The 26542-nt window shown below is 42.6% G+C and overlaps 1 protein-coding gene across 2 annotated transcripts in view; it reads right to left on the reverse strand.

The window, feature by feature from the left end:
- Positions 1 to 638: 638 nt before the first annotated feature.
- LOC119122841 (metabotropic glutamate receptor 4-like) overlaps positions 639 to 26542 on the reverse strand; it is a 91565-nt gene continuing 65661 nt past the window's right edge. For both annotated transcript variants that reach the window (XM_037251444.1, XM_037251445.1), the window contains exons 4-11: positions 26099 to 26234; positions 25831 to 25985; positions 25152 to 25292; positions 20059 to 20259; positions 11800 to 11936; positions 9234 to 10169; positions 3375 to 3621; positions 639 to 2021 (exon numbers count right to left, since the gene is read on the reverse strand). In XM_037251444.1, coding sequence (XP_037107339.1) covers positions 1972 to 2021; positions 3375 to 3621; positions 9234 to 10169; positions 11800 to 11936; positions 20059 to 20259; positions 25152 to 25292; positions 25831 to 25985; positions 26099 to 26234 — 2003 coding nt within the window. In that variant the 3' untranslated portion in view covers positions 639 to 1971. The remainder of the gene's footprint in view (positions 2022 to 3374; positions 3622 to 9233; positions 10170 to 11799; positions 11937 to 20058; positions 20260 to 25151; positions 25293 to 25830; positions 25986 to 26098; positions 26235 to 26542) is intronic.

Genomic DNA, 26542 nt, shown 5'->3' on the forward strand with positions numbered 1-26542 from the left:
ACAAGACAAAATGATCGTTCCCACGCCTCTCCTTGGTGTGGGCCAGTTTCCTGTTGCCTAGCAACCATGACAGATGCAGATCTAGTAGACACTCCTGGAGAGTTGGTAATTGTATTTGGGTGACATTCAGACTAACCCAAATTGCTACTGTAGTAAAGATGAAGGTATTTTTTGTGCATTATTCATCTGCACACCAACTTTTGATTTTGAGTGATTTCATGTTTCCTTCCGGTGATTCACTGGCGTTTACGCACTATGGTCACTGCAATAGTGGCAACGTGCCATTAGGGCAAGAAGAGCCCTTTTCGCCCTTTTATCTGAAAATTATGGGTGTATGAATGTCTCCAATCCAAAAATAGTGGATGTGCCAACGTTGGCTTTCTCTATTCAAGAAAAGTCAATAGGAAATCAAAGCTGCATGAGCCACAAATGGACTCTTCCTAGAAATCTTTCGTAAATGAACACGTCATCTCCCTAATTTTTGTTTCTGTTTAGAGGCATGATTTTCTTCTTTCTGGAATTCACTGGCTACTTCGAACCAAAATTTCAGGCACTGGTCCTTGACATTGACTTTAAAAGTCTCAACTTACAAATTGAATCACATGATCATAACCAGCAAAAATAAATGTTAGTACTCGAGAGTTTGAAAACATTTTAATAGAAATCAATTTTGGTATAAAAAAAATAAACATGCTTCAATCACGAGAATCTTTACATAATCAGATAGGCCAGGCACTATATCTTTTTTATACATGTTTTTTTTTTTTATATGTTGTGGGAACAGAAAGCAGACATCACCAATCTATTTAATCACATTGAACCGAGTTCCTCCAAAACAAACGTGGAGCGAGCGAGGCCTGAAAAAGCGACACACAAATGACAACCCCCCCACCTCAACAACACCACACTCACAAGATGGCTCCCTCAAAACACTTGGCTTTTATGCCACGTGATTCATCTGTTCATTGGAAACAAAAACAAAAAAAAACATATATAAACAACTTCCTCTTTCTTATTTATCACCAGAATGCCCGTTGAGGACGCAGACTTTTGTGATGAATTTTCTAAGTATGGTTTCCCATTAGGCATATATGGATATTACTTTCAGGGGTGTATGTCACGTTGCTCTCAAGGACATACTTCATCTTAATTCCTTCTCTTAATGGATCTGTACAGCGATGTTATTTTACCCTCTGAGGGAAATGGCTGCTGGCTGGCAGCGATGATGGTGGTTGGGGAGGCGGGGAGAGCGCAACTCCTTCCAGAAAGAGCTCTCTTGTTGAATCGAGCGCGTATAAGGAGGGCATGATGGCAGCGGGGATGTCGAGGAGATCTGCTTGATAAGTAGATGAGACCATTTTGAGCCCCAAATGAGTGTAACAACCGAGTTTAAACGCATTCCGAATATACAGCAACAACACAACACATGATGTTAAAACTCATGCACAACACACTTGGTTCAATAGAACTCAGCAAATTAACGAGGGGAGTCTTAATGCAGATTTGGCGAATGGATGATGATTTTAGACTGGAATAAACACAGCAGGAATCCCCCCCCCCACCCGCAATTTTTTTTTGTTGTTGTTGCCTTTTTGGCAGCGATTATCCCATGGTGGATGATTCTGATGCCAGTTGGCAGACGACACCGACAACACCCGAACACATTTTTGGCGTTTAAGTTCAACATGAGTCACTCACTTCTGCGATGAATCAAAGGATAAACTTCCATCTTTCAGTCTCCAGGTAGATCTCATGCAGTATTTTTATTTATTTATTTGTTTATTTTACAACACAAGATGATACCTCACAATTGTTCCGGCTGCACAAGTGCTTCCCTGCAGTCAACGTGTTCGGAAAACAAACACGCTCCCGCGATTTCCATCCGTGTGAAAATGACACTCCTGACAAGCCGGTCAGGTGGAAATCCAGAATTTGAAAGATGCTGATTTGATCTTGACTTTGAAGTGTCCGTTAGATGGCGTGGTTGCTGTAGCTGATGTATGTCTGCTTTGTTGAGAAACCTGAAGAAGAGTAAGGAAACATCAGGCTGCTGTTTTCCACCTTTTATGGACAATCATTTCAAGACAACAATGGTTCTGATCACACATACCAAGTTTTAGCATCTTAACCGATTTTTAGATTTACAATGAAGACATTTTATTTTAAATACAATGATGACCACATATAAAGTTTTCCCATTGGAAATAAGTTTATTGCATTTCTGATTGAAGGCTGATCGTTGAGATTCGTGTATGCATTTTTCCATCTCTCTGTTTGATGCTGCAGAGTCTGTAGCTCAGGATTAACAATGATCATTATTCAACAAGTTTAATATTTACGAGTGGTGGTTTTGATCGTTTCCTGAGCAGATTGGGAAGAAAAAAAGCAGATTTAGGAATCCCCAACCACAGGATGATCACTCTGGATAATCCTGTAAAGACATAAAGTAATGGGGCCTCTACTGACTTTGATCTCAAAGAATTGAACATGCTCAAATTTGGCCCAAATGACAGTGTGTTTATCCCACTCCACGCGCACCCCGCAGTTGATTCTGTAAAAAAAAAAAAAAAACGAATACCCCTTCCACCACCATTTCCTTCAAGCTCTTCTCCCCTGACGGTGTGAGCCGATCCGCTGAGGTGGCACCAATAAATCCCTACACTGCACATATTTGCAGGTACTTGGCACGAGCCAAACCGCGCCGACAAGAATTTTTCAATTTTATCAAGTCGTAAATCCACACCGGCGATGACAATGACGAATGGCGCTTATTCAAATAGCCGGGCACCCCCACACAACAGCAATCCCATCGGGATAAATTGCTTCTGGCGATCAGTTGGCCTTGTGAGGCTTTGCGCCGCTTATTGGAGCAAAAGGCCCAGCTACCCATCAAATTGGAGCAAACGTGACACTCTCCTTTGACATGTGAACATTGGTGAAGTTAGATTTTTGTTTTGTTTTTAATTCTATGATACCGATACAGTGGTTGATACCAATACAGAGTTATTCATGCAAACTATAGAGAGCCCTCATCGCATGTGCACATACAGGTAAAACCTTGTGATGCATTTTTTAAAATTTAAACTTTGAGTTATAAGATGGTTTTACACTATTCACAAAAATGCTTGGTGCCTATCCCCCACAAATAGGGGGGCTTTACTCTAACAAGATTGTGCATTTGTAGTCAAATATAGAACACGGTGGGTGTTAGCAATCGTAATCCGTCCTTGCGATGACTTGGAAACAATACCCAAAGCGGACTAAATTAACAATAGTGGGAGTTTAGCGGAATCGCTCAAGTATTAAATAACTCCCTTCCCTCCAATTTGTGCATCAATCTGATTCACATTCTCAAGGACAAAACAAACACTTACTTTGTGTTTCCAGGCTTTCGCACAGCTCCGTCTTGGCCTCGCCGTTAGGCCTGAGTCCGGCCTTGGGGTTGAACTTATTGGACATGGTGGCGGCGGTGACCACGGCTTTGAGGCTACGTGTTCGTTTGGGCACGTTCTGCTCGGGGTGGAAGAGTACCACGTAGACCTTGGGCATGTAGAGCAGGCCCAGGGACACAGAGGCGCTCAGGCTCACCGAGATGGTCAGCGTGGTCGTTTGGATGTACATCTGCAAGGGGGGGGATAAAGAATCACGCATTAGCCCTTTACCTTCTTTCGCTTGTGTGTTGGGAATGTTTCCGGGGGCCAAGTGGCCTGCATGCTGCATGTGACAGCTGTTGTGTTGGATTCTCATTAGTGCGTCCAATGACCCGTTTGTCGGCCAAGCTGTTGTTGGAGTGGTTTCGACCACGATGGATCGACACACAAACCAGACAGCGTTACCCCATTTGTCTCAGTTTTACACAAATACAGTACATCACTTGGCTCATGTGATTCTTACATTCAAAACTAAGAAATCATTGTATGAACATATTCACAGGCTTTGTGCAATACTTTGTAAACACACCTTTGGTTGCAGCCTTTTTAAATATGTTGGAGCACCTACCTTTGGGGAGTTTCGCCTGTTTCTCTGTGCAGCACCTCTAAAGCTCAACCACATTGCATGGGGAGCGTGGGTGCACAGCCATTTTCACATCTCTCGTGTTCAATCACATTCAAGTAGTCGGGTCACTGGCTGGGCCACCCGAGGACATTCAAAGTTGCTCTGAAGCAACTGATGTATTTGATATATTTGGTTTTTTAAGATATATATATATAGGATAGCATAAAAACAAATAAGCCTCTATTAATTGCTATCCAATTCAAATATTCCAAGTACTTATATGCCTATTGAAGGCCACAAGTGCGTACTTGCATGTATATGCTTTGTACCATGATGTTTAAATATTTGATCATATTTTGCCTTTAAAGTTGGAGCTCTTCCTCCTCACTGGGTACATTTTCACCTCCCGCTGAGATACCTCCCCCCCATTCTCCGGCCTCTAACTCCTTCATCAAAGCCCCGTAACATTTAAACCCCCGCGTGAGCTCGGCTTTAATGTTTTCTTATTATAAGCCAATCTTGCGACCGAGTATCCACCGCGTCGCTGCAGTAGTATGTGTAAATGCACGGTGGGACGGTGGTGAAGTGGAGCGTGGCTGTATGTATGGACAGCGGAGAAGCAGCTGCGCTTTTCCCTTGACAGATGTGCACGGGGATGGCCGTGGACCTCTTTACTGGTGCCTTAGGGACTCATACTGTTGAACTCAAGCTGTTAGTCCCATAAACACAGTCATCACCTTTCAAACTAGAAAAAAAAGGCATAGGTTACAATACAAAACAAATTCGATAAAAAGTGCATACACAGGTTAATGACGTGTGCATGCATGCATCACTAATGATCAATTAATGACATCCTTTATTGTCAGTCATCAACTCAAGTATCTCATTTAGTCAGTTGCCAGCACTCTGTTTATCAAACCAAATTAATTGGCTGTTGTCATGACGGTGCAGTGACGGCTTTTGATTTTGTCAGATATTGATTTGAGTGATGTCTGACAAGCCGACTGCTCAATTTTGAAACTTCTTCCAAAGTATTAGGGATTTTTACTGCTTTGCATATGTTTGCTGTAATAAAGACTATATTGATTAACAATGCCAATGTATTTTGGTCACATCCATAAAGGTTTCCCACGAGCTTCTCGGGGTTACGCCACATTGTTGCCTGCGGACTTCCTTGTAAACACCATTAATAATGTACGTACATATTTGCATGTAGAGCAAGCTAGGGCGTGAAACTTAATTGTGAGAGGTAGGACACAGACTTGAATACAAAAATAACTGCCTACTTTGGATGAGTTAAAATCATCCACCTAATTGTCATAAAAAATGTGATGACGTCGTTCTATGGGATTAACTTCAATCAACATACCACCGAATGCTAGTATTTGTTGAATTCTCGCTAGAAAGCAAATATCAGGATGAAATGTAAAACACTATAATCCACCCTGGTGTTTAAGTCCATTTTGCTAGTAGTCTCCAATTCCATCAAATGTTAGCAATGAATGTATTTTTCTTCCCTGGAAGATGATTAGAGAACATGAAGGAACAATTGCATATTTCTTTCCAGATAATAACAAACTTTAAGCAACACATCACGACTCAAATGATGGGAAAAGTAAACAACAGGAGGCCAATCCCCTGCTTGTGTGAAATTCGCTCATTAGTGTCTTCAGAGTGCCTCATCACAATGTGAACAAAAAAAAATGAAAGCCGCTAATATGAGCTAAATTTGAGGGTTGAGAATTGTAAACAGATGCTATTTTAACCAACAACCCCAGAGACTAGCTCAAAAGCCGTCCCAGCGAGTTTTTTCGCAGCATGAGGCGGACGGGGGTGCGGTGTTGAACGTACTCCGCACTGGCGCTCTCATTAAGCTAATAAACAAATGGAAGCCTCGAGGGACTCCATAATAGATCTTGCACACCGTTGTTTGTGAAGATCACAGTCCTTTAGCCTTGATTAGTTTAACGGCCTGTTCACCCTTGACTGGCGCACTCGTGGGGAGTTGGCAGCCTGACGCCCAAGGTGTTCTTGGGAAGGGAGGGTGGCTATTCCCGTGCTGGGGGGCTAATGAGCGCAAAAACTGCTCTCGAAAAAAAAATCCTCAAGATGTCGCTCGGCTCTCCCCGCTTACCCGCATCATTCATCATTACGCCTTAGTGGGCCGCTGGGACAGTACTGTGAATAATGCCATGTACATATGGCAGTGTGAGGGACAGGAAGACAGACATTTAAAAGTTGGGTTTAAAACTACCTAATTTGGGTTAAACCCAAGAAGTTGGGTCGATTTCCTCCAATATTCTGGCCTGTCAATTTTTATATTTACAAATATTGCTGACTGTTTTTGCTGCTTTTTATGTTCATATGGACTTTCACTCATGCCCCACAACCTTTATTTTTGTCACAGTGGACTTCGTCAAGCCTTCTTCAATAAACAGTGGTCCAATACGTCAGTCCATTGATGCCAGCGGCAGAACCTCTTTGTGTGGCATTGGAGCCCATTGTGCTCAGGCCTTCTATCCACAGCTTTTATTCTGTGGCTCCTCCTCCCTCGTACGTCAACTACCGATTTAGGCCGTCGCTCTCAAGGTAAGCAGACGTCGTGGAAGCTATTGTAAAAAAGGCTTACGACCAGGAACAGATGTCACGCCTTGAATAATGGAGAAGGTCCGGTTGAACGTACTCTCAAGTGAAGAGCGCGACTGTGGCAGAAGGAAGTGAAGCGTTTAATTGCTCTGCGAGATGTGTCAATGTATGTGCGGTTCTTTACAGGGCCTGTCATGCTTCACCGTTATGAACGCGTTTGCTTTGACGTGGGGTAATCCCCCCCACCCCAAATAAGAACCATCCTGTTTTTTATGTCACTATAAACCGCTTAAGATGTCCTTTAAATATCCTCGCTCATTTGTCACTAACCAGAAAAACTGTTACACCCACTTTCCTTTTACATACACATATTAAGCACCACAGTTACTGTTTCAGGGGTGAGGCACTCTTGCAGAAGATATATTACGGTGTGATATTGTGCTGCATGCTTTGAATGGGGGGGATGCAGAAATGGAAAGCCAGTATAGAGTAGATTTGACAACGATACTGACTAGTGCTTTTCACAGGTTAAGAAAACAAGTATACTCAATCTTTGATCAGCAAAATGTTTTTGCTACAAATGATTTCCTGCCTAATTTAAATTGTCTCCCAAAACAAAGGTTTCAGATTTTATGTAGCTTTGCCATTTGTAGCTAATTAAAGGAACAGAAAAGATTTTTCTATTTTAAAAATGAATACACAATGATTCATTTAACACAGTTTAATTGCTTGAAAATGACTAGCCCAAAATGTTCCCTTAAGGGTCCAATCAACAATAAGCCTGTGTTTTTCACCTGACTCAACCATTTTAGTTACCTGTTGCAATCAAATATAAGCTATAGTTTGATTTTCCTGCTTTAGCATCGCTTAGGGCCATAAAAGATGCTTTTAAGTGAATAAAGTGCCACTACTTTCCAGATAAGTTCTTGTACATGCTAATGAGCAATTAATGCTGGGAGGAGCAAGGGAAAGGAGGTAGAATCACACATTTGCCGGCCCAAATGTAAGACCTCACACTCACAAAACATGACCACAAACACCTTGCAAAGTTTTGCTGATAAGCCATGTTTTAAGAAAGAAAGGCTTTACCTATTTTTCTTTCTCAAAAGATAAATAGGTAAAGCCTGTTCTCGCTGACTTTTGGACACTGTAAACTAGCTGTGGGCCTCTTTTTTTCCCCTGACATAAAAAGTGAGCAACATTTTTATAGTAGGTGCAGATAAATGATACATTTAACACCCTTTAAAAAAAGTTTTCCAAAGTAAATAATGTAATACGTTTGCTGAGTTGCTAGGAGTTTTGAAAAGTCCATCTAAGAATTGATTGTCATATTTTTTAAGTGAATCAAAACCTTGATAGTTTTTAAAGCATGTGCAAACATCCCTGTCAATTTTTTCTTTGAGTGATTGAAGAAACAATGAAAAGTTTTTCACTTTTAAACACACAAAAAAAACCGAGCTAATGGATGCTTAATCCGCTTGTGATAAATCTTTAGAAGCAAGGAAACAGATGGAATAAATGAAATAAAAGGTTGTGCTATTCACTGGGGGGTAAACCATTTGTTTTTTCTTCTTTCCATTTCACTTTGGTTTTAGGCGTACGACAATGTTTGATGAGCACGAACATAAAACCGGGCGAATAGGGTACGAGACGTCACTTTTTAAACGCATTAACTGCAGGTGGGTGTGCGAACAAGCTGTTATGCAGATTCACAGCCAGCGTATGAAAACAAGACATTGTGCTGCCGGTCACACGCTGCATTATTAATGGAATTTAGTCGACTGCAGGCGTATGCAGATTTTCTGCACTGCTGTACACAATTGAAATTATTTTGGGTCTGAGAGCGCTAAGCGAAAAGATATATCCGCCCCACACACTGGGTCTTTTTTGGTTTTATGATGTAGTGGTTTGTTTAATCTCCAAGAGGAGGAGGTGAGTATTCATTTAATTGCATCTGTCTGACGCCATGCTGGTTCTCCTGATAGCGTCCGTGCCAGTGTGAGGCTTTCCTACGGTGTTAGCGCACGAAGCCAGCCCCCCCCCCACGAAAAAAGGCCCCTTTCAATTGGATGCACACAATTTTATTGTTGAGCCCCTTTTGGCTTCATTCCCAGATCATCTGTCGCTCTTGCATCCCTCTTGACCTGCAGCTCATCTCGAGGCCTCACTAAATTTGATAAATTTGTTTATGGTTCTGAGGTCAGAAGCATTGATTTGACTATGAGTGTGTACACTGTACACAGAGCTTCTCTCTCGGGTGCGGGGTGAGAGGTCAAATGAGGTCGTAATACTTGGTCAAATATTCGTACGCTTACCTCGAGATGCTTTAATTGATTTATGTTGTTATGTATGCTAATAAGAAAGTAGGGAATCTTATCTGGATTTACACTTTCGGTCCAAGTGCCTTAGTCCAATGTAATACTAAAACTTGCTTATCTCCATGTGCATAACCGGGGTGCACACTAGCGGGTGCACAGATGCTGATGCGTACTAGAAATATTAAATTGCATACCAGATTCAAGCCCGTCACTGTTCATTTGCATACTAAGCGTTTTGCAGCTCGGTCAGTCAGCTCGACTGCATTTAGGCCAGCCTCGATTCAGAGTCAAACCTTATATCATTCAGATGAATTTAAAAAATGGTATTCTTACCTTTTCTGTGGACTGTGAGGTCCCAAAGAAGATGGGGATGAATGCCAACCAGATAATGCACGTGGTGTACATGGTAAAACCAATGGGCTTGGCCTCGTTGAAGGTCTCTGGCACCCCTCGAGTCTTAATGGCGTACACGGTACAGGTGACCATGAGCAGCATGCTGTAACCCAGCAAACAGATGAGGGACAGGTCGGAGATATCGCACTTGAGCACGCCGCGGGCCATTGCTGGATTAGACGTCCTCTGATCCTCATAATCGATGATGGCCTTGGAGGGATCCACACCAAACCAGATGCACACGCCGAGTAGCTGCACTGACGCCAGCGTGAACGTGATGATAAGCTGCGAAGCCGGAGAGATGAACCGGGGGGCGCTCAGTGACATGGTGCCTTGATCAAAGATGCGATAGATGCGGTTGGTTTTGGTGAGCAGGGCGGCGTAGCTGATGCTCATGCCCAGGCCCAAAAAGATTCTCCGCAGGGAGCAGATCCCCACGTCGGGGGTGGAAATCATCAAGAAGGTGGTAGCGTAACACAGGAAGATGCCGGTAAGCAGCACATAGCTGAGCTCCCTTCCCGATGCCTTCACAATGGGCGTGTCGTTGTACCGGACAAAAGTGACCACGACGAAGAGGGTGGCCATGATGCCCGCCACTGCTATGAGCACGGGGATCACCGCCCAGGGAGAGCTCCACTCCAGCTTGACGATTGGGATGGGAACGCAACCCGTGTGGTTCTCGTTGGGCCGCGAATCGAATCGGCACATTTTGCAGGTGAACGTGTCCGCCTGGTACTGGTAGCCGTCGCACCGCTCACAGTGCCAGCAACACTGGATGCCCTTCACAATCTTCTTGCGCTCGCCCGCACGACATGCCTGACTGCAGATTGACGACGGAATCTGACGAACGGCCCCGGGCCACTGCATTGAACGAACCTAGAAGGAAGGCACAGGAAACAGACTTCAGCGTATTTTACATAATAAGCTAGATATGTAGTTTATTCCTGCCTGTTGATGTTTAACTTCTCAACTAGATCTCGTTCGTCTCTTTTACGGCGCTCATGCTAACTCCCGAAGTTTGAAGTATTCAGACCAAATTTGAATTACCACCAGATCAGATCTCAAACCAGGGAAAATCTGCTTTAATTCACAATCCTGTCCGAGGTTAGGGCGTTGAAATTCAGTGCCCAGCTGCTTGTCCCTTTCATACCACCCCCAAAGGCAGGAGATTTGTGAATCCTCTCTGACTTCTCACCCCATCGTGTCTTTTAGTTATTAAATTTTACAAAGCTGCCTTCATGTCTGCAATACAAGCTGGGTCAACTTTACTGCCTTATTCCGTGTTTGGAGCTTTCTTATCATTCTTCTGAGAAAAAGTCTGCTTTGTCAAGCAGTGTGAAACCAGTTAATGAAAAAAAAGTCGATGAAAATAGATTGTCTTAGGTTTGTTGCACATTGGCAGTATTGAAGATATTTAGAGTGGAGTAATATGAGCTCAAAGATGGACTGAAAAATATTTAGAGTGGAGTAATATGAGCTCAAAGATGGATTGAAAGATTAACTTTCAGTTGGATGGTTTAAACTGTGCTGAAGTAGCTGTCTTGACGTTCCGATGGCAGTTGATTCCGTTTTCAGGAGAGCGAGTGAGGAAACTTTACTAAGAATTCAGCGGAGGATTCAACTCAGAAGTAAAATTGTTCCAAGGTATTTAGTTCTGCCTTATATCACAAAGTTCCAAATAGTGTTTGTCCACATAATAAATTAGTATCAAGACGCATTCAGTGTTTTTTCTTCTGGCGCAACACCATTAGATCACTATCACTAACCAGAGGCTTGGCTGCACAGTGTTTGTTTAGCTAATTGTGTGTGCAGTAGCGTGAGGCAGTTGCATTTGATGTATTTTACCTAACAGTGTCATCATGAAAAACATGAATACATGAAGTGTTACACCCCTACGGGTTGCTCTTGTGAGTATGGGTGAAGATCATTTCAATTGGACATTCAAAACAAGTCAGCTTGTCTTTAATGATTTCACTTTTTATCCAACTGTTGCCACTCTTTGAAAAGTTGCCAGTCTCGTGTAAAGGGGCATTTGTGTAACTAAAAGACAAAGCACACTAATTAAATAAAGCTAGCTCAAGTTAGAATTGGTGCGCTCGCCTCAAATGAAGTCAGCAGCAGTTTGTCTTAAGAAATACAGAAGACAAAAGCTTGCCTCTCTAGCTGCTTGGTGTGTTTCAACTTGAATGTCTTTTTGACCGCCCTAGGCTTTCTCCTTCTTCATATTCTCAAAACATAATTTGTTTTGTTCCTTTTATGCCATTTACTGTTACAAGACCGTCACTTCATCAGAGCCTGCTGAGCCCACAGTGTTGTGTTTTAGAAGTGAATGACGCCGCTGGGCACAGATGGTATTAAATGTGTCTGTCATCTTTTCATCACGCTCTGTCCAGTTAATCATTCAAGGAGGCCCTCAGGATACAGAAGATGGCACCCATCAAATGATTTGCGGATAATCAGCCAACTAGCAGAGACAGAAAGTTTTAACCCATTTTATGTCACGCACGTTGAGATGGAGTTGATCTGTCCAGTGGCCAATGATCTTGTATTCCTCCGTGGAGTTTCGGATCTGGTACTGGTAGATCTCGTAGCGCCCGGGGGCATCTCCATTCTCGTTGAAGAGCACTGGGTTTCCTGCGATGCCTGGGGTTGGGGAAACAATCAGAATAATTTAGGATTTGCAATTAGTGGTTGGACAGCCTCTGCTTAGAGTTTTTTTTTCCCCCAGAATGTCAGAATAGCTTCTCAGATACGTAGATGTCGCTTACACTCACAGACCTTTTGCTTAAGGATGCTTCAAAGGTTGTCAGTCGGGTTGAAGGCACACAAGGTTTTTAGATAATAGTAAGAATCCGTTTACTAATGGAGTCCTCCCGAAATACCGTATTTTCCGCCCTAAAAGGCGCACCGGGTTATAAGGCGCACCTTCAATGAACGGCCCATTTTAAAACTTTGTCCATATATAAGGCGCACCGGATTATAAGGCGCATAAAATAGAAGCTATACTGCATCAAACTGAGGTTGACTAGGGTTGCGGTATGCATCCACTAGCCAATAACCAACGAGCCCTCTGTAAACAATCGCGTTTCTCAAACGATCTCCTATAAAATGATCAGAACTGACTAAAGTTCGATCTAACGCATTGGTACTACTTACCTATGTTTCCCTTCCATATCGATCCGTAGATTTACTCGAAACATTAACAGAGCAGCCTATTTTGACATGAAATAGCCTGGTACGTATAGCAGCTATCGCAATAGCATTAGCCATCCGCAAAGTCTCACGAGCCTCAGCTCGCAATCTCCCATGAGCCTCAGCAAAGTGTAAACAATCGCGTTTCTCAAACGATCTCCTATAAAATGATCGGAACTGACTAAAGTTCGATCTAACGCATTGGTACTACTTACCTATGTTTCCCTCCATATCGATCCGTAGATTTACTCGAAACATTAACAGAGCAGCCTATTTTGACATGAAATAGCCTCGCGGGTACAACAGCTATTCGGTGACGCCCCCTGACTACAGTTGCCGTAATGCTGGGAAGCGATGCGACCTTGTAATTTACTAGTCGTACTAAAACGTACTGAAACATTTTGGCAGAGCACTGTGTACAACCAGTATGGATCAACAAATTCATCAGTTGATCCATATGTAAGGCGCACTGGCCTATAAGGCGCACTGTCGGCTTTTGAGAAAATTTTAGGTTTTTAGGTGCGCCTTTTAGGGCGGAAAATACGGTACTCACATTTCCCAACACATCATTATTGCTTAATTTTAATACACCGCGCCAAAGGCTTGGTAAACATATGTAAGCATTAATTTACTTTATGTGCGCTTAAATAGAGTGACAAAATGTTTAACGGCTTAAATTCTTCGACAGATTTGGAGCGGGTGGTATGTCCAAATAACTTTCAGGCATTCGCTCAGGGCGAACTTGGTCCTTATCCACATCTGTTTATACTGATTAGAGAAGCGATTGGCTGCCATCATCACAAGCTCACGGGGGGATTAAATGCGGGGATGGATGTTATCTCACTGCATGACTCGTACCGCCGTGAAAGGGAGTGACAGGGAATTGCGACAGGCGAGGATGAGACTGAGGCAGCTGTGGAGATGAGAGTTTTATTGGATATTGCAGTCCCCTTAGAAATGGTTTGTATTGGCTGACAGACGTAGCAGAGCTGATACGGCAAATACTCTTAACATTGGTTCAAACATAACAGCTTATCATAGTGGTTCTTCCCTGGAGCTTGTGAAGAGTGTAGCCATCAGAAGAATCTGAGTAGCAACTGGCTGCCTCCAAAATCTTGCACAATAAGCAAATTAAGAAATCCAAATAGATTTTCACACTCTCAATGAATGGTCCATCTCAATGAATTAGAGCAGCATTGAATAGTTTGGCTCAAAAGTGAAGTTTGTATCTTGTACAAATCCATTAAACACATAACATTGATATTGAAATGACCACTACGGCTGAATTGGTTTTATTGTTGTTGGAAAGAGACAGTCATGAGAGATGAATTTTTTAACGTGTCCTTAAACATGAGAATTAAGACTAAAATGATAACGCGCCCTTGACTACCGACACCTACTGGACCTGACTAGCGCAATAACGACCGTAAGCTGGAGCATGAACGCTAACAATGTTAGCTTTGACTTTGTGTCTTCTGCTTCATCACCGTGATAACTGTGCGCTGTTTGAAGACACGCTGTAATGATGTGTCACTAAAAAGACAGGCCTCATCTTTGCCATACAGCAGTTTGATGAGCCTCACTGCCGACTCGGCGAAGCGCTTAATCAAGGTAGAACATAGAGAGCCGTCCTGAGAGGCACAGCGGAGGGACTTTGTATCCAATTGCTTCTGCTGTCAACATTCACAAACCTGATGAAAAAAAGCATCTCCCTTGTTTTGGAGCTTTTGTCTCCAAACCAGGGATGGTTTCTTTCTTTGGAAGCCTCCCACGCGTCCGTAATGAAAAGGGTGCGCGTGGTCGTTCTGCTGAGTCGTTTTTCTTTGTTTCATTGCCAGAGTTTTGATCCACAGCTGGGCTGACTCATCCAGATGTAGATTAGAGCTTTAGTTGGGCCCACCCTGGTATCAATGCCGTCACAAAACATGAGAGGATTACAGTGTCCCAAAAGAGGGGAATCACTGTGCATTAACAAGCACATTGACACTGTCAATCTCAATGGCAATATAGTTCTTTTTAATTTTCAAGTCTTGTGTAAGGGTGGCTGTAACTCAATATTGGAGACTGTTGAATTGTGACACAATTATTCCCATGAGGAAATTGAATCTGCACGCAGCAATGACTACACCCCCTTTTCACTGCATAACAGTGAATGAAGTGATCAGAAAACTGTGATGCCATGTTCTGCCAATTTTAGATAGGCAGAAACACTTCACAATTTGAAATTGCCCACCTGGTTTTAGTTGGGATTTATTTTGGCAAATTGCGTATTCTTCAAAAGTAGGAGCCTTGGAATTGCTACAAATTAGCTGTTCAAACCAAACTGAATGACGCCCTGTTCAATTTCAGGCCTTTGAGACAGTTTTCTATTGGTCACTGTTGTTAAGGTTTTCCTGTTTTTTTTTGTTCCCCCCCCAGTTGGTGTTCACAGTGATCGACATTGATACCATGCTGCATCAACATTAGATGGTATCGGCAGAAATGCTCTCTGATTTTTCATCACACTTCTGTCCAAAATACTTGGGATACTAAATTCCTTTGTGGGACAATCCCTGGAATGACCCCAAATGGCTTCTTTAACAAAAAATGAATGACTTGATCAGCACCTGGCACCAAATTTCACATAGATCTCATCCTCTATCTTTGTCACTATAATTCATGTGTGCCAGCAGTATCCTGGCATCCCTTTCAGTTGCCACTCAATGACCACTTCACAATCAAACATGAATAAACATTTGTCAATTCAGATTTCGCTAGCCACCTGCAGAGACTCACCAAGGAGCAATTTTGGCTCAAGTGGCAAACTGAACAAAACCATGGTGAGCTCCACAGGACCTCGGCACATCAGCAATGCTGGCGGGAACAATGGTACTCATAACAAACATGTTTATGCACCGCTGACATTCAATACCAAAGTCTGTGGTTTGAAGGATTCCAAATGGATACGTTTCAGGCACACAGTCAGGAGGCAATGACCACAATACCAAGCACCAACTTCTGACACTATTTCAAAATAATGAATATTTTAAGTCCAGCAGCGATCAGAATAACCAATGCTATCCAGGCTAACTGCAATATTCGTCCACGACCTGCTTTTTTTTTTTTCTACTCTGACCTGTACAGAAATATGGAGTGCAGACTATGACACCTTGTAGGCTAGAGATATCACTGTTCCACAAGGTATTATAGATGAGCGACAGTAGCTAGTAGGCGAGTCAAAAGTAATCTGTAAACTGGCTAGTTAAACACGATTAGTGATTTGCGGACGCTAAACTTTAAATATCAACGAGGCTAAGTTGATTAGTTGACTGATTGGTTCAAAGCCTATGACCTTTTCTGATACCGTTTTTCCCCAGACCTGAGGGCTAGTACCCTCAAAATGGATTCAAACAGTTCCTTGGATCTCAATAAAGCAGACCAGGTCTTTGCGCATGGCTATCATTGAGTCTGAAGAGTAGTAACGTCTGGATTTGTCGTGTTAAACAACGTACCCTGACTACAACACACACTGTCACAAAACCTTCTAGCTAGCGTCCTACTTCTGTTGCTCAGAACTCATGAGAATAATACACTGTAGATTAATACCCTCCAGAGCACAGCTAAAAAAAACTGAAGAGATAAGCTGTTTGGTGGCTTGGTAGTCGATTTGCAAACACACTGTCACACTGCCTCCTTGTTTGGTAGGCAGGGGCCCCACTTGTCGCCACTCTGAGGAGGAATTGGGAAAATCTCTACAGTAACTATGACACCCCATTTTTAGGGGGGGGGGCACATGATACTAACAGAGCTGTCGTGATCCTGTCACACAGAAGGCATCATGTGCTGGCACAGCACATCACACCTCTCCAGTGGTGAGCAAAATGGAGAAGACAAAAAGACGCAGATTCAGGTGCTTGGGTAATGAAATGAAATGGCCGAGGGGAGAAGGCGACCTGCGGTTTCTGTTGTCCTCCCTGCCTCCATGGTAGGTCTTCTTCATTAGGGCGGAGATCTAGGCCAGTCTGGCCAATGTTTGAGCTGCAGATAAGAAATGAGGCCTGTCATGTGGCACAAACTGCTTGTCTAAACAGTCTGCTCGCATAATGAGCTCCACAGTGGCCTCCTTCTTCTCCTCCTCCTCTGCCGCCACAACATTGAGCTGCACTCTAATGTGACAATGTGGGCCCTGAGGTTGCAAAGGCGAACTGATGGCCCGCATGCTTGTTCCAGGCCAGTGGGGTTAATTAACTGCTTGTAATCATATGCAATATTTAATGAACACGGTAGCGGTGCACACCTTAAGAATTAGCACTCATTAAGCCAACATGTGTTTCTTTTTTTTTTCTTCACCTTGGCGAATGGATGCATGATTCCTTGCTACATCGGTCATTAATTCTTAATGACCTCTGCATGGGAAAGTCATGCAGAATTTACCACAAGTACACTTTTGAAATGTGTCTTGCATTTCAATGATTGCATCATTGCTTGACAATTTTGTCTGCAGCCGATTGTGTTGCAATCATGCCCTTTAACGGCTGGATTATTGGGAATTGAACGTCTGGAATAGAATAGAATAGAACAGTGCAGCGCAGACAAATCATAATTCATTAAGGATACGTGCTGCTGTTTGCAGTACTCGAGTGAACAGATTTTGATCAGGGTGATGTAATTTGGATTGTAAACATAATACCACAAGAATACAATATGACTAGGTCAGCACTTGTTTCTAAAAATATCTTTCTCCACCACACCGTGATGGAAAAAGCTGGGGGGAAAACAACAGCAAATGTCTTGGTTGCCCCTTCTCAATATCCCGTGAGATCAAACACGTTTTGCCCTTCATAGGGCAATAACTTTGGAGTATGTTTACGATCCAATACTGATCTATAAAATGCACTTTACATGTCGTAATGGATTTGCAAAATTAGCAGCACTGCAGCAGGGATAGTTTGACTTGCATAATGCTCACATCTTGAGAAAAGTCAGATATTGGAAAAGGAAAAGCAGGAGAGGTAAAAAACAAAAGTGACGAGACCGCACAGACTGAAAAGACTGATGAGAAGCTGCTTTTTGCTCTTGACCAACGGAAGTGAGAACAAGTCCAAGCAGAGTCAAAGTGGATGTGTTTGAGTATTTGTGCTTTGTCGGCTACTGCTGCTGAATGGGCTGAAACTGAGCTGTGAAATTGATTCATGATAAAGAAAAGGGGCTCTGACTCTAGATTTGTCAGTGTGGAAAATGTGATCGAAGAGAACGTAAAAGAATCACACAGATATTAGCAGACTATGAGAACTATCTGGAGATTATGTTCCAGCTTTTCAAAAAGGTTATCTGTCATCAGCTAGCTTAGCGTGCACTCTCCAGACAGTGTGCTGAGATATGGCAGATAAATGTGTTTTTTTTTCTCTTTTCGCCGGCGACTCCCTGTGAGTGTCTCGCGTTTTAAGGAGCTTTTTGAAATTGCATCCTCATCGCATGAGAAACCCAAGAAGCCCATACTTTGTAGGCGTCATCATTAAATTTTAGAGGCTACCCACCGAAACTGCTGACAAACACAGCATGGTGTGTAACAATAGATCCTTGCTGGCTCGGTCCAAAGAATGAATCATCCTAAAAAGAAATGTGATCCACTTTGACATAAGGATGAGGCCTACCACAATTCCAAGCCTAAAGATAACCCAATCTAATCCTGATCTGACCAATTTCAAAGCCTATTCCTCCCCGTACCCTAACCGCATAGCCTTAAACGTGACACAATAATAAACGCAACTAGATTCCTGCTGTTTCTTCATCAATGCACCTTTACCGCACGTTTCATATCTCATCTTCACAGTATAGTGTAAATTCAGGATTCACACCCTCCAGCAAATACAGTTGTAGCTCTTGTTTTATACATCTGGACAGTTTCCATATCTTGCTGTGGGCTGATGCAATCGTATGGGGTGTGCTGAAATGTAACCTGGAGGCAACGTGTCTGATGAGATGAAACCGCCATGCACACTGTTGAAAGAAATTCATTCAAGGTTTGATGGATCAATAAAGTTGTCTTTTCTGAAAAGGAATTGGTTCACTCCTATTTTAGTAAGTGGGTAAGTCTTCCTGTTATGGTTTATAAACAAACACACACACAGACACACACCTTAAATATTTTCTCACTTTCCTCAATCAAATAAGAAATGAAATAACTTTTGAGGCAAATTTCCCTGAAAATATAATCAAACTTTGGAGTTCAAAGGCTCCACACTGTACGTGCTGCAAAATATCTGTGTGGACATGGTGTTATTATAGATAACATTGCAATTAGGTCTTTAGGGTATCTTCCCGTTTGGTGATGGGTAACTTTTTCTCACTAGTCTCCGATGCTTTTCTAATCAGTAGCACTAAATGGAGAAAAAAAAAAAAGTCAAAATGGGCCAAATGAAAGTCAAGAGTCCCTTTAGGCAAGCGTGTCTGCTCGGCAGATGTCGGGGGATTCAGGTTAGCCAGATAAAGGGGCCATGAGACGCTTTTATTGGTCACCAAGACATTTTTCAACATGTTTTAACTAAACTCATCATATGATTTGATTTAAATAACAAAGCTGTCTGTCAAAACCTACATCTTGTCTTTTGTACAAAAATTGATTTGTAGGACTCAAGATTGGTTTAAAATCATTTTGCACTTCCTCACTGTCGTGTAAACTAGGCTTGTTGCCCAGAGCCAAGATAATGTGACGTATATTAACAGACTTTTCAAATAACTTCCCAGTAAGGGGCTTTTCCTCTTTGCTTCAATAGTTTTTAAACTCTTTCACAGTTATGGATTAAACATTTCATTGACATTCTGCCAAAGCGACAAGTAGATATTAATTAGAATCGAAAGGAAAAAGATAGCTCACAGAGAGCACGACTTCAAATGAATAATTTATCGACACAAACGCTGCCCCCCCCCCCCCCACACACACACACAGATTAGAGTTAGTGTGAAAGAATAATAGTCTTCAATTGCTTCGCACCATTTTTTTTAATAAAATTAAATATAAATCAGTGGGGATTTTCTGTGCGCAATAAATGAACAATTAATGTCCGTGTCACGTATGTGGACGTGACTGAGAGCTGGCAGGAGGGAATGCAAAATCGAATCTATATAATAGAGGGTGATGTCATAAACACATTTAAAATCATTGTGGCATTGCAAAACGCTTAAGGCTGACTCTTAATAGTGGAAGTCTTGCCTGCATGTGCTAATGCTCACTTAAGCCCCTTGGGTGAGATATTATTAAAAAATGACTTCTTCTTGCTTTAACATGGAGGAAATCCCCCAAATACGAAGATCTATTAGGAGTGAGACCTTTAAATTGTGCTGGTGACGGGTCCAGGGTTTACCCTGCTTCTTATGTCATCAGCTGGGAATGGCGGATTTTTGATGGATGGATGGATGGATGGAGGGAGGGATGGATGGGTCATAATAAAGCAAAATCTTCAATCATTTTTTATGTTATACAGTTTGCATTGATAAAGATAAACAGATCCAAATGCAGACGCTGCTACCAAATGACCAGATGTTGGTTACCCTAGTATTAGGCATAGGTTGCAAAGGTGGCATGGCAACTTACCTCTAAAGTTGAGGCGCCGTATGTGCTTGAGCAGATGTGTGCCATTGATGGGCTCCATCTTGGCGCAGAGACCCACCTTACCCGGGCACAGCTCCTGGTGCATGTTGTGCAGCGCATGAGCCATGGAGTAAACAGCGTCAATCACAAACTGCACCTTGCCTTCCTGCTCATAGTTGGAGTCTTTCCCAATCCGCTCTTGATCTGTAAGACAGGCGTGAATTAATAAACACACCTCCATTATTTAATGGTTTTTATTTATATTGTTAATGCCGGGCCAAATCGTCCTATGGCATAATTTGGTAAAGTTCACATTTTATAACAACTCAATAGCATTGGGTGTTGTTTTTAGAAATATAGTGCGGCTTTTAGTCGAATGTATACCTCCAGCAGGGCAACTTTGCTTATCTAAGTCAGTGGTTCCCACCCTTTTTTGGCTAGTGTACCCCCAAACTGTAAGTACAAACGTCATGGATAAAATAGTTATTGTGTTTTAGCTTTCAAAAATGCATTAGAGGTAAGAATTCTACGTCACTATTCCAGAAACGTAAAAAATAACAATGCCATGAATGTGATGGCAAAAGTTGTGCTGATCTTACACGTGTTCAGCACTGTACAGTATTTATTCGTAGCTTTCTTGAGAATGGGTTTTGTCCAAACAAAACAAAGACAAACATTATTTCCTCGCTACAGGTAAATGTGTGTTTCTACCCGAGCCAATAGTTGAAGTCAATATCTTGAGCCTATACTCAACAACTTCATTTGTTGCTGTGTCACTTAGTGGAGCAGAGTGGTTTGGACAGCACAATTCCGCACCACCCTGCTTAGAATGATGGGCTACCTGCACCGGGCCCTCCGCGGCTTCTCTTCTTGCCGCCACACAGAAAGGGCCTTGCCTGTCGCAATTAGCCGGAAGCTAAATATGTGGAGGGCTGCTGACGAGAGAATCAATTCCAATATGTGGAGTGCAGGTCGAAGGGTGTTCTCTTTCTTTTTTTTTTTCTCGGTCCTGCGGGAAATCTTATCAGTGAAAGGGGGAAAATCTCTTTTCTGTCTCCGCAGAAGGATTACATGGATTTGCCTGCGAATGACTCAGTAAAGTCTCCATGTTCATTTGCCATTATCTTTTACCTACTGTGTACTTGTCATTTTTCATTAACTTCTCTAATGGATCGTATAAACCACAGTCGGGATTGAAATTCACTTACAGAGCCAGAGTGAGAGAAATTAGGCACGCAGCAAATGTGGACATACATTTGCGCAGCTAATCCACTCAATGTAATATTTTGTGGTAGGAGTTCATTAATCCTGACCCAGGCTGTAGCAAAGCTTTTTTCATGTTAGATTATTAGTTTATTTTTGTGGCGATGATTAATTGCTTAGGAGGTGCACACAGTGGGCTCCGAGCAGAGGCGTCACGCCGCCAATCCCTACGTAGTCACGCCCGCCGCGAGCCATTTGACAAAAGGCGCCTGGATTAAGCATTGAATAATTAGCAATGACGAGCTAATCGCTGAGCTGCAGCTACTAATGCAGCAGTTCGGAATGGAATTGTCAGTCAACAGGTGGACAACTTGCTTTCTTTTCAATTATTTCCAATGAGCCAACGCTTTGGAAAAAAACGAATGCACACAGCTTTTTTCTTTAATGTGTGAGCTCTCTGACTGCTTTGAGTTGAAGATATTTTCTCCCCAAAAAACACACTGGCGTCATCAGTGTTGTTCTTGTTCAGGCAGCTAATCAGAGCCGTTGTTGCCTTGGAGACCAAGAAACATAAGAATGCTTTTTTGCATGACCTCTAATGATGTAAGCAACACAGTGGTCAAGTGGTTTGTATGTCTGCCTCATGCTTCTGAAGTTTGGGGTACTCTAGCTTCTGCCTAAAAATAAGTTCAGTTCACTTAAGACTAAACTGTCCACAATTTTGAATGCGAAAGTAGTTTATCCCGTTGCAAAGGAGCATTTTTCAGATATTTCTGAGTTAATAATACATGAATCTATATTTTCAGCTATAATCGCACAGGGCTAAGTGTTTGCAAATAAAAAAGAAAAGATTTAACATTAACAACGCATGTTTCCAGTCACGGCTGATCTGTGTACTTATTACCGTTCATGTTCGTGCACACGGTACAAAGGTTAAGTGGTTTTATCATCGTGTGCTTGCGCACACCTAAAGTGGCGTATCAGATCTTCACTAGCATACATGAATAAAATAACACACAATTTTTCTTTTCGCTGGAGTGGCCTCTGCTATGTTGATTGTAAATGTTCACTTTGTACTAGTTATGGTTCAAATGAGTCATTAAATATGCAAAATATCTTCTAGTGAGATTACGCACTCATGGCTGTGCTCATTCCTGCATTTTCTAACGTTTGGTTGTTTACCATTCAACCGGCATCACCATTTTCAATCCCCACTACAATCTGAAAAGTGCACGACCGCCTCCAAATCAGCAGCCGTCACCCCATCTCATCTCCTCGCCATTCTAACGATCATGTCGTGAGATTTCCGTCGAGGGGGTACGGCTGCAGTAATTAAAGGGCCACGGGGACTTCGATTGGACACAGTTTGGCTGACGTGAAGAAAAAGAAGCCTCTGGGATTCTGTGAAGGAGCGTGGGCGGTAGAGCAACGGCGCTCCGGCGGGTCCGTCGACAGGCCACCCACGCTTAACTTTCTATCGACGTTTCAGGACACTTTGCTCCTTAAAGTCATCGTGGGCTCGTGGAGGCTCTCCAATCTGGTGCTTTCATGACGCTATTTTTTTTTTCTCGGAAGCTGCCTTTCAAGACCACTGAGGATTATTTTGGAGTCTCATTCAAAGGAGTGAAAATATCTGGAGCTCCAAAAAGACCAGGGAGTTTTCGATATAAAACTAACTTGCTCTGCTGTTGTTTTGTGTCAATAACAACAATGGGAAAGTTGTCTAGATGTCTGGATTTATCCACTATTGGTCTCAAGTCATTGAGTATAAATTGTGAAATGGCAGCCTGTTGATAGTATGGACACAAATGTATTATTTAAGAATAGCAACATATACCTTTAAAAATTCTGGATTAAAATCAGACCAACCCCGGACCCTGCTCAATTTGATTCATGTAGTTTTCTTGTAAAAAAAAAAAAAAGTGTCTTGTGTAATTAGGTGAAAAGGTACAAATTTGTTTGTTAAATTGAACTTGAGTGCCCGGCCCCCCAATTGGCTGGTGTGATTTCCTGGTTCTATAATTTAATCATACAAGACAAGTCCATTAAATAATTTAGTAAAGTTCTGGTTGCTCCTCCAGTGCAGTCACCTTCACCCAATGGTTGTTTTTTTTTTTTTTTTGCAAAACCGCATTTACTCTACCTGCTACTTTCTCTCTCACACATCTTTAATAAGCAGCATGAATAAGTTCTTGAGCTGAGCCTTACCTCCCCTTTCAACATTGATCAATATCAATTTTACATCTCTTTCATAAACAGATAAAAATCATCTCCCTGTTTTTTGGTCCACCCATTTGCTCATGCCCCTCCTTATCCTTTCATCACGAACCAAGAAGGACGCTGATTATTTTTTCCCTGCAAAGAGAGATGTCAAAGCTCCTCCACTCTGCAGAGGGTTGTCACTTTTTAACCCCCAACAATTGTTGTGAGACTGGCCATCCCATTGAAGCAAAGGTGAGAATCGTGTTCCGCGCTAAAATAGCTGTAACGGCTGAGATGAACGACAGGAGAGATTCTGCTCATGCGGCTTCATTCTTGAGCTCTCCCGACTCTGGTTTGTTGTAAAACCAGAGAGCGTGTTTCCCTAGTGGTCTTCCTGTATAGATGTGAATTTTTGAGTGTCTACTTTTGCATGTACTTCCTGTACTTGCGTGGGTTGCATACGGTACATACGACTTAATTAACATGTTGGCTGTAGTGGTAGTGAAATGTTGTTGCTATCGGAGCATCGCTGGCATTCCCGGAGGAGTCCACCAGGATTCCCAGTGGCTTGCCAGCATAGGTCACTGCAACTGAGTCTATGTATCAGTGTCATCTCAACCACCCCCCCCCCCTCCGCCTCGAAGGCTCCGCGTTCCCTCTCTGGAGACCCTCAGTGGTTGATTTTACACTTTTCATGTGGCGTCCTTCAGTGACTTCACACTAATAGAGCTGAGTTTGTCTACCCACACCACACACATACTTTCTTCCCTAAATCCAAAATGATGAATAGTGCATGACTTTATTCATACTTCAGAGTTTGATTTGAGTGGAAAATCTGGTAGTGAAGAGACGTGTCAGGATTTAAGCACATTAGTGGCTGAACAACTTCATAACGATACATTGTTCAGTTGTCAAGCTGCTGTGCACACCTCCAGACACAAGCTCGGTCATTGGTTCGTTCCTTACCTTCCCCCGTGTTCCAATCACTCTCAAGTACTTGCTCATCCATTTACACTCGGACACCTTTAGTGCCTTGCTGGCTGCCGGAAATTGTACAACTCGTGGAGGTTTGAGATTAATTGACTTATGTGCTGCAACCTACGTCATTGTGGAGGTTGTTCAACGTACCAACATTTTTCTTCTTAATGAGACCAAATTGAATTACATGTCTCACATTTAGGTTTTGAAACAAATTTGGGAGGAACCCCACACCTCCAGATCCATCTGGACAATCTTTCAGACATCCAAACACTAGGCCTTTTGTTGAAAAAATGCTCAACTTTATCGGTATACGTGTGCCGAACCTGAAATCATAATCATTAGCAATAAGAAACAACTAGAAGTTTCCGACTGCCACATTACGTATCCACTTGGCATTAACCTAAAATTACAGATGGAAAATAAGCAATTTGGATTTTGGCAGTCCACTTTAAACAAATGTCATTGTTAGCGTGTGTTTATAGACTCCACATCACAACTGCACTCATCACACAATGCTCTAAAATACCAACATCTGCATGGAAAATAGCGGGTGATTTGGTATTTGCGTGGTCTCGGGGCAGCGTGGAGGGAGACTCAGTGGGTCGCTATTTAACCTTTTTCATCATTAGGTTTTGCCTGTGAAGACTGCTTTTTAACTTTAATGTTTAACCAACATCATAAACAGGTATCAATAACTAAGTACTACTTACTTGTGCACTTTTTGAGCCCTGAGCCTTTTTTCAGGGCGTGTCGGCTCAGCTTGCAACTGAAGTTGTTCTCCCAGAACTCGGCGAACCAGATGTTCCGTCTGTTGTTCTCCAGTGTACGGCTGATGAAGTAGCGGTCGAAGCCTGGACACATTCGGTGTCATCGGTCATACGTAGTGTGCGACTGCTAAGTTCTGAGTTGCGTGCATTTTGAAGCATGCCTTGGAGAAACTGCATTTTGTAAGCCTACCACCAATTTCTTTAGCAAAATGTCATCACAATCGACAACTCGTACTCTCTCAAGGGACAAAGTGAATGCATTGCATTTGTTCCACATGCGGTAGTCATTGATCCAGAAAATGTGGAAAATTGGGTGATTTGTCTCCTTTGGGTATCCATAGCAGAAAGGTCTTTTTTAATATGACTTTTATTTGGTTTTAAAGTCCAGCGTTCCAGTAGATGGTGAGATGTGGTTGTTCCACAATGTTCAGTGGGTTCATGTTTAAATTTGGAGGAGCGACATGACTTATTGGTTCTGGACAGTCTGGCTTGTTTCTTGACCTTTTGCTGCATCTCTCCACCATAAACAATCCTATTAAAGCGTTCTCCAGTAAATAAAGTCCCCCAGCTACTATTTGCGGAAATAGGGTCTCCAATATACGACTCCTAAGACTGTCTTTACCTTTGATGGATTGGCGCTTGGGTAGGATGGTGACCGCTCCTTCTGCCATCTCTTCTTGGTCCAGGACTGGTGATATCTTGGAACCCCAGCTGTCAGAGCCCACCCAGATAAAATGGCCCGTCTGGTTGGCCTTTTTAGCAGCGTGGAGCAACCGCCTGCAAAAGGGGGCAATATGTAGAAGACGTCAACAGGGTCAGCCCCACTTAGGCTCATTCTGCAATTCATCTCGCGGTGGATCTTTTGCGTCGCTGTGTATTTTGCCACCTACTTGATGTCATCTTCATTGGCAAATATGATGACCACTCTGGCGTTGGGATTTTCCCGTAGGCGTCTGATGACCTTGTCAAATTCACCCTGTTTGGGCTCCCTGGGAATCTTCACTGACTGGGAGATGCACACGCCCCCTTTGATGCAAAAAGAGGAAATCCATGAGTATAGACTGAACGGAAAATGTTTTGGAAGGACAGTTCAGGCAGCCAGTGTTGCTGAAACACACTTGAATTATATTGCATCTGATTCATGTTATTATTTACCCCCGGCGATGTATACTTGGGATCGGTTGAGAGTAACAAACTGTTTTGTAACTTTATCATGTTGTCATCTTGACAAAATCTATTTCAAATGTCACTTTGGCGTCTCGACAGCGGAGGTCCCTGGACGACTAAACACAGACACCACGGCAATTATTTGAACGGATGCGTGCACTTCTTAA

This window comes from Syngnathus acus, chromosome 5, assembly GCF_901709675.1.
Source record: "Syngnathus acus chromosome 5, fSynAcu1.2, whole genome shotgun sequence".
Classification (NCBI taxonomy): domain Eukaryota; kingdom Metazoa; phylum Chordata; class Actinopteri; order Syngnathiformes; family Syngnathidae; genus Syngnathus; species Syngnathus acus.